This window comes from Cyprinus carpio, chromosome A13, assembly GCF_018340385.1.
Source record: "Cyprinus carpio isolate SPL01 chromosome A13, ASM1834038v1, whole genome shotgun sequence".
Classification (NCBI taxonomy): Eukaryota; Metazoa; Chordata; class Actinopteri; order Cypriniformes; family Cyprinidae; genus Cyprinus; species Cyprinus carpio.
This window is the reverse complement of record NC_056584.1, coordinates 17,258,137-17,267,618: the sequence shown is the minus strand read 5'-3', so window position 1 is coordinate 17,267,618 and position 9,482 is coordinate 17,258,137. Positions and strand designations below refer to the sequence as shown.

The 9,482-nt window shown below is 35.6% G+C and overlaps 1 protein-coding gene across 23 annotated transcripts in view; it reads right to left on the bottom strand.

Annotated features, from left to right (window-relative positions):
• The window catches only part of LOC109078948 (paired box protein Pax-2a-like), a 28,007-nt gene extending 24,668 nt beyond the window's left edge, over positions 1-3,339 (bottom strand). For 2 of the 23 annotated variants that reach the window (XM_042769052.1, XM_042769054.1), the window contains exons 1-4: positions 2,752-3,318; positions 931-1,111; positions 654-674; positions 11-208 (exon numbers count right to left, since the gene is read on the bottom strand). In XM_042769052.1, the coding sequence (XP_042624986.1) occupies positions 11-208; positions 654-674; positions 931-1,111; positions 2,752-2,794 (443 nt within the window). In that variant the 5' untranslated portion in view covers positions 2,795-3,318. Of the gene's footprint in view, positions 1-10; positions 209-653; positions 675-930; positions 1,112-2,751 lie in introns of all 23 variants that reach the window. The other 21 variants (XM_042769068.1, XM_042769069.1, XM_042769070.1 and 18 more) reach the window with 21 other exon arrangements.
• Between the last annotated feature and the right edge of the window lie 6,143 nt (positions 3,340-9,482).

Genomic DNA, 9,482 nt, shown 5'->3' with positions numbered 1-9,482 from the left:
ACGGCTTTACCTGTTTATAGATGAAACACTTGGTACTGTGTCGTTGTCACAAACGCCCTCGGCCAGGAGTCGGTCTCTGATCTCCCATGCGAACATTGTGGGATTCTGCCGCTTGTAATCTGCGATTTTATCCACAACTTTGGGTGTCGCCACTTTCGGTTTGGACCCCCCAATAACTCCAGGTTTAATACTGCCGGTTTCATAGTATCTAGAAAAAGATGAACGATAATTCGTTATTGAAAAAAATCCTTACATGTCAGTACGTTTTTGTTGTTGTTGTTTTTTGCTAGCGTGTGGCATTGAGCATATTTATAAACAGTGCGTTATGGATACGGGCCATAAATAGTTATATAATCTGTTGATTTAATAATTTTTTTGAGTTTCAAATTATAAAGTGTAATTTTTTCCCCCAGCTCTTGCGTCGGGAAATTTGCATTATTATTTTATTATTATTATTATTATTTTAACACCTACTTTTAATAGGTTTTGCGTGTTGAATTATGAATATTCGTATGCTGCGATCTAAACTCGTAATCATCCATTTATCAAACGGCTTCTTTAGCGACTGATTTATGTCCCATGCACCCCACGATTAATACATGCCACCAACACATATCTCATATTTTCTAAGGAACATTTAAAGTGCAGAATACCTTATAAGATCCTTTTGATAGCTGAAAAATATTTCAGAAAATTCAAAAATCTATAACAGTTTCCTAGAAAACATATCCTTTCTCCTCCACAATGAATTTAAGGTCAGCAATGTTTAATATTAGACCTTTCACTAAAAGGGGTAAAACTTACTAATAAGACACATAACAGTACAATGTTTAAGATGTTTATTTACATTAAGCAATAACATTTCATTACTATTGTTATTTCTATACGGGTATAACTGGACAAATTTACTACATCTGTACTTTTTCGTACCTTCCGAGAATTTTGCTGACACAGCCATGGCTGACCCGTAGTTGTCTTGAGATGTCACAAGGTCTGACTCCTTGGTGCGCGAGCTCCACGATTCTTTGCCTGACCACGTCAGGTAGGGGTCTGCCATTCACAAACACCCCTCCTAGCTGGTTCACACCGCCGTGCCCTATATGGGATACAACAACACAGACACAAAAAGCATAACATTACATACATATAGAAGATAGGCTGCGCCGTTAACATGGCTATCACACAGATGCGTTTAATTTTCTCTTTCTCCCCTCACCCTCTCTCTCTCTCTTTCTCCCTTTTAACACTCTCCGCATGGAAGCGCACGCGCACGCACACACACACACACACACACACTTGGCTACCTGTATGTGTCCATGTGGACAGCGATAAACAATAAGATAGTTAGGCTATAATATCTTAGCTAAGAAACATGATGCAAAATGTATCCGTAAAAGGCCTTGACGTCTTTGTTCTTTTTTTTTTTGTACCGTTTTTGTACTTTGACAATATTAAAAATATGTATGTATATAAAGCCTATTATAAAAATTTTCATTGTGCGGCAGTTAATGTTTTCCTCGTACATTTAAAACAAATTAATTTTGCACGTTGGACAGTAGTTTTTATTTTATAGTCAGTTCAATTAATTTCTTTGTGTTTATATATTTTGTAAGCACAATATAGCATGATAATTAACTGCTATTGTCATGTTATTAAATTGCTGTACTGATGATAATAATAATATTATTGTTAATAATAATAATCATAATAATATTCCACACATAACCATCTTTTTATACGCACACATGATTGTAAACAATGGCAAATGTCATGTGCTATTCTACCCATAAGACCCGCTGCAGTTAGGTAGTATTTTCCTCTACTATTCCATTGCAGCCAAACACATGTCGCATAGATTATGTTTCAACCTGTTTAATTTTCCTTGCACAGTTATTGTAAATAATTAAAAAGAGCTTTGATAACTCATATTACAACCATGGAGTAGGCTACTGCAAAATAATTAAGAATTAATTATTTAAATTAGACCCAGGCCTTCCGTCATCTTGTTACAATACGGCGTTTTCAACAAATATCGCACAAACAACTCTTTTAAATCATTATTATACCAAACAGCAAGCATTTTCTCTCTGATTTTCAATATTTAGACCACATTTATTTTCTTTGTAAATTTCTCGCTTTAAAATGCGGAGTTTTTAAAGGCATTTTTTTTTTTTTGTAAAATATTTTAATATTTTGCAATTCATCCGGTATTATTGCGTTGGCACATGTTAGACATTTCTGGCGATTTTAATTTATATGTAGGCTATATTCTTGCTGTAACTATATCTCTTTCCATCCCACATGTAGGCTACCAGATATTTTTCTCAGACATGCACTGAACTTAAAAATAAGAAATGTATTGTTTAAAATATTCACGAATCATTTACGTTTTACATACAAAGCAGAATAATTTATTTTAAATTACGCTAAATATTGTAATCGATTTTTTAGAACGACATTTTGTCGGAACAAACGATTTAAAGGCCGCTAAATATAAGAAGCGATCGGTTTTTTTTTTCGCGGGACTACTTTTCTTTTTCGCTTTACTGAGCGTAAAGTATAAAATATTTAAACAATCATTTATACATTTCTTTTAAAAGCTTTAGAAAACTTAGTAAGAGTAAATAGCTTAATGCGCACAGGTTATATAGTCTTACAAAGCCAACTCAACCGAAACGTTGAACAATTTAGACTTTATTTATTCTAACCAAGGCAGAGATTTTTAAGGAAAAAAACTGATATTTTACTCACGGTGCATCGCCGAGAAGGGGTCTGCTTTGCAGTGAATATCCATGGGATAGCAAAGGAAGGAAAGATAATCGACTGAGGTCGCCGTCTCGCCTTGATTATGTAGCTTTAATTGGAATTAATAAAGATCGCTATCCGTTCAAAGCGCAGTGCTTCCGATGCCAGTGTACAGAAGTTCTTCAGCGCGCGACGAACTTTATCTCGTGCTGATCAGTCCATTTAGTGAAGACACGAGGCTGGTCAGGTGCAGATCATGTCCTGCACTGGTCTCTCAAAAAAAAAATCTTTTACGCAGGAACGTTAGCGTAATCAGTCGTTCAGTTAATATTTGTTAGCTACATATTTAAGGGAACGCAAGCATGAGTGATTGCGTCTCCTCCAGTGTCCTCTGATGAAACTGCAGTGTAAATTCCTCGATATGGAGAAGCGTTTCTGGTAAAGTCTGAGGGGTACAGTCAGATTCGATCGGGGATGACAGGAAAAAACATGGACACGGCGAGTGTCTCTCGGTCCCCCTCTCTTCAAGAATGGGATGTGCCTGTTAGAAGCTTTGGGCTGAGACTGAAACCCCTCTTCTCAGTGTGTCTGTTTCTAAAAGCTGCAGTCCACCGCCCCCCTCCTTCCCAGATCCCCCTCGCATAGAGATGGATGACATGTCAGACAAAGGCAATAGATTCCAACACTTTGTGATTCGCCAACGCAAAAAGCTGGAGCACCAAATGAGGAGGTCTCTTCATCTGACACTTCGGAAGGGGAGGGATGCAAACAGGGAAATGAGGAGAGAGATGGGTTAAAAAAAATCGAGGAAATTAAAAGACAAGTGGAAAGGAAGCGGTACCACCAGCGGCCCAGGCATCGTGGTATTTCTAAACTGTATGTTGTCAAACTACATGAATCATGTTTGAATCATATGTGACCTAAACGTAGACTGAATGTAATTTTTCGTTCATTTTATTTAATTATTTATTGTGTGTGTGTGTTTTGTTGATGGGCATAATGTTGTCAAGATGAGACAAGTTGAAGATGAAGGAAGGTCTTAATCTTATAAATAATCTTCTTTATTTTTACTGTTTTCTTTCCATTAGGTCTTGTCGGGTGTTTTCACGAACATCGATTATAATGTAGGCTATTGGCGTTAAATTTTTAAGCAATATTGTTGCATTTATTTTCTAAAACAGGACATACGGTGATGCATTTCTTTTCTAAAACAGGAAATACGGAAGATGTAAACAATACTATGAAGCATTAATATGCGCAGTACAGACATAAATTGGCCTAAATGTACACTCTCAATTTCTGACAAATAGGCCTATTTGTTTCATCTTACAGCTATATGACAATCGCGGATTACTGTATTATCATTGCTGTTGATACTATAACAACACTACTAAGTTCGCTGGCCTGTCAAATGTTACTGAAAGGATTGTGTCTTTGACCATGCTGTTTGGGCTGCTGTATCGTAGGTATTTCTGTAGATGGCGCTGCTTAGTTTGCTTTATTTGACTCAGGGAGGCTCTTGAAGTTGTTTTATGGCTCTCCAACAAAATTCTTGATTGTTGACAAGTGATGAACGATGTTTGTTAGTGAGTTTTAGTTTTTATTTCTATTTCTTCTTATTTTATTTATTTATTTATTACTTATTTATTTATATTTACTCAGATGTATAAGAAAAAAGTTTAGTAAAACTGAGATGGATGTTCATCGTTGACTCGTGGTTTTGTCAGTTTATTTATGCTAGTTTATCACTGAGTGTACCCATGTGCTTCAATTGTCCCTATTTTTTAAACTTATCTTTTCGCTTTTTATATTAAAACAATACTATCTATCTATCTATCTATCTATCTATCTATCTATCTATCTATCTATCTATCTATCTATCTATCTATCTATCTATCTATCTATCTATCTATCTATCTATCTATCTATCTATCCATGAAGGCTACATTTCTTATAAATCGATATAAAATGTTTATATACTTATCTCAGAATTTTTTTTTTTTATTTTAGAGTAAGTTTTTAAATCCTGAAACATACTGTGATCATGTTTACTTTTTATCACTTTTAAAGCAGGTGATAAAGTCAGCGTCATATCTTCTTCAATTTCATAATTTTTCTGAAAAAAATTATTATTATTATTATTTTAACTGTTAAAATTCAAATACAATTGTATGCACTCATTTTACGTATCGCACTAAATTCTAATCACACCGTTACTGTTGTTGCCATTATTATTGTTTTTACTGTTTTCTTTTCTTTTTTTTTCTTTCTTTTTTTTGTGAAATGGCACGTACGTGCAGATCTGAATTTAAGCACCATAAATGCTGTGTTTAAAAACAAAAATGCTTGTAGCAATTAGTAAAAAGTGCAGGCTTTGCCTTGACTGAAGACGGCTCTTACACATTTATGAAGTGTTCGCACTGTGACCGTTGTAGGTTCGGCTAAAAGAACAGGAGGCTATGTTATGTTATGCCTCCCGGCTAAATTTGGGGACGATTCTTCTTTTTGTTAGTATTTTTGGAGGGAGCTTCTGGTACAATATGTAACACCATGGGCTGTAATTTCACAGTCGAGTACACATTTCCCTTAAAGCTGCTTTTATTTCCCCGCAAGACCCCATTTTTTGCCTCCACTTCCCTTTACTATATTAGTTACTTCCTCTGTTAAATGATGAAAACTAATTGCAACTGATCATAGCGGCCATTGAATACTAAAGGCAGGATACTGAGACTGTGTCTATGCTACAATATAGAATTATATTTTATGTGGCTCCTCAACGTTTTTATTATCTTTTTTTCTAGATAATATAGCGTCCCGTCACAGCCGGGCAATGGAAAAGGTGTAATAAATTGCAAACGTGCCATTTTAAATAAACAGGAAACATGCAAAACATTTTTAAAGGTCTGGTTTGTTTGAAAACGCTTTTTACATTTTGTATTCTTTTCTTTAGACCAACCCAGGAGGTTTTACTTTTAAGAGAACGATTGGGAGAGAGTGATCGAACGTGTCAAAGAGAGCGAGGCAGAGAAAGAGAGAGAACGTGCAGTGGTAAAGTGCATCTGTTTTGACAGCTTCTGCTATACGCCACATAAGTTTGTTAGTGAACAGCGTTGAACCCCCAGTGAGAACGCAGAAAATCACTTATTTTCCACTATCCAATATTTCTATTTCCACTTTTAAGAAGCCCATAGGTTTCGTCTCATTCACTGTAATATTCTCAACGTCACCAATCGATACTTTCCACTCCACTAGACCTGCTGTCCACGTCAGTGTGCTATAGCTGAATGCAAGTATCCTTATAGCGTTTACAGCAGGAGTAACCCATAACGGAATTTTAAGAAGTCCGCTACGCTTACTGCGATTTTGAGTCGCCAGATTGTTTAAAAATAGCGTATTTAGTTGCGTTTTTCGAGAGGTATTGAGTTATCACAAACACTGAAAAAAATAGAGAAGTCGTTTTCTTGCCCAGTGTGACCAACTGTTTTACCTTGGGGAAAAAAGTGAAAACTGAGAAGTTTAAACAATCTCTGGTCAAGTTTAGATTATTATCACAGAAATTAAATAGATGGAAGAATTTTGCAAATAACACTGGGATTATTATTATTATTATTATTATTATTATTATTATTATTATCATTATTATTATTGATAATTTGATGTTTTGCACAATGTCGAAAAAAAAACAGTTTTAGCCTTAAAATATGAATTACCTACTTTTGAGATGTTTTAAAATCCAATACTTCAATAAACCAAAATATGTGTTTCCAAAAATGACCAAAACAACAAAACTGCATTCACAACGCCAGTCGTGATATCAGCTGTGTCTTTAGATTACCCATTCATGATGTCTATAGAGTGAACAGATGGACCATCAATTGAGTTCTGTCCACAGCATCAGAGATTGATTTTGTACTTGCTTTTAATTTTACCATAATTAATTAGATTATTACAAGTGTTATATTGATCTTCGCATTTACACCCAAAATAGAAAAGTGAATTAGCATATGATCTATGTTTTCAATTAACCGAACAGCATAAACAACGAATACAAGAGTAATATGAATGACAACAACGACAGTAGCATACTAGTAGCTTAATAATAATAACAACATTGGAAATATTAAATTATGTTATGTTAATATTGCCATAAAACTATGGGATCGTAAAAGGCTGATGTTTGGGGCAAATGAATATTTGAATGATGAAATGGGAGATCCTGCTGTAATATGGATTACAGTGAGCAGTTATGTCCACACACGGGCCCAGCTAATAATCGCATAATAACATAATGCCAGCGTGAATCAGTTGCTACTTTAAATGCACAGAATGACAAGGCAAATGTCAGACTTTTCAGCATGCAAAAACTACCGTAAGAGCAGACTACGCTTGCAACATTATTGGGCGGTCAATAAAGGTTAGTCGCTGGTCAAGTAGTTTGCGTTTGTAAAGTACACCTACTGTATGTTCTTACCTGAGCTGACGGCGACTCACCCCTACCGCTAGAAAATAAACACTCACACTGTTTGGTGAGACGAAAAGAGAGCCCTGCGCTTACCTGATCGACCAGAGTTGTGAGCCATGGCTTTTCCCTGTCTAATGGTCCGTTTCGTCGATGCAGCCCACTAGATCTGTCCGGCCTCCTGCGTTCCCTCCTCGGCTGGGCGTCCTGTCTCTCCCCGCTGCTTTCCACAACCTTTGACCGATCATCCAAAACTAAACGGGTTAGACGACAACAAAAAAGGAGAGCAACCTCTGCTCCACTGAACTAGATTGATAAAGGAGGGAAAATAGCAATCAAAGCAAATAAAGCGTTGCGGGTGTTATATAAAAAGAATAAAACTTGTCTGCTGGAAGTAAAGAGGGGACTAAGAGTATGGATATATGCAAAGATCCGCACGCAGGCGTTTACGCTTGTAGGAGACTCAAAGGTAGGACATGTACCGATGAATATTCATGATCATTTGAAAATATATCTATATGCTTATGTGTGCACTTATCAGCTTGAAATGTTCCGATAGTGAACTCGTTTGAAGTTTGCTCAGAAGTTCGCGTAAAGGCTGCGTGAATGGTTGTGAACTGATTCGTGCTGCTCATTGGCTGAACTTTAAGGTGAACCTGTTCTCAGTAGGAGGGTCTAATTAAATAAACGAGCTAAAACGGAATTATGAATTATGTTAATATATTACGAGGTCAGATTAATTACATGTTGTTACATTAAGTAGTTTTGACATGTTTTATAACTATATAGCCTAACTTACTATAGCCTAGTGCGCTCAATTATTATTATTATTATTTATTATATTTTTTTTTTTTTATTTTTTGTGGGAGGGGGCGTAGGTGGTTGGGTTATATATATATATATATAGATATATATATATATATATATATATATATATATATATATATATATATATATATATATATTCCTAAATGTGGGAAATTTAACATTGATCATATACGCCGTTAAATATTTTGATTAAAATAATTAGCAAGTTAATGTTAATGCAATTAATGCCTGATGATGTATACATTTATTACTGTACACTATATGCAGTTGCCCATGAATACGTCACATCAGTGTTTCATACGGCTTTGAAACGGGTTAAGAGACTACAGCCACCTTGCAGCACATTAATCCGTATCCATACCCGCCTCACCAGCCCGCAGAAAAAAAAGGAAAGGCCAAACTTTTCAGTTGAGCAGTCAAAGGTGCGCTCCCCCCTGTCACGGAAACAAGCCACTACTCTTTTTATTGGGGAAGGTAGTTGGTTGTATTTTAAACCAATGTAACGTTTCCTGCTTTGCTCTACAATAACACTGCAGTCGTAGCCTACATCATTTTCAGTTTTGTTGTAATTATACATATTGTAAATATCTTAATAAATATTGTATTAAAAGTCCGTTTTTTTGTTTGTTTAAAAAAATCAGATTATAGCCTATTAATTTAATACTAGTTCAAATATGGTGGAAATCGTAAAAAAATAAAAATAAAAAAAATAATAAATAAATAAATAAATAAATAAATAAAATGAAGGGCAACTCCGCATGGATAATTTTCAAAGTTTAAAATAACATTTGTCGCTAAGGGATTCTATTTATAAAAAGAATCTTGAGAATGTCAAGTCTGTATAGCCTTAACTATATTAAGGCTGAATTAAACCACAAATCCTTCCTTTCTGTATCTGGCTTTATTGCTTAGAAACGTTATAATAGTTACACGTCTCTGTCACGTAATTAACATTCAGGACAATTAAATTAGTCTGATGTAGGGCATTGCACATGTAACAAGGCGTCCACCCATGTTTTAATGAAATCGATTTCTCGGGGGCCCTCTCTGACTTCCACAATCCTGACGTTTTGGATCCCTAAACTCTGACAACAGCAGATTCACACAAAATGTTTGTTAACTAGGCGAAGTTGAGGCCATAATAATTTAATGTACAGTTTTATGGCTTTACCACGCTCTGTCGTACTTTTGGATATTGTAATACGACATATTTGCAAGTTACTTGTCTGTTAATGTTCCAGTTAGTAGACTTTATCATCCCTTTCCTCTCTTCTCTTCGCGATCGCTCGCGCTGTTAAGCTCCGGCTGAAGTTTCCACGCATCTGCTCTACTTATATGTGCATTTGTGATGGGGCTATACATGCATCTGCATCGAACATTTGAACCATATTGCTCACATCATAATTCCGTGTCATTCTGCTACTTTAATGTAGTGAAGCCTTGAGTGGCC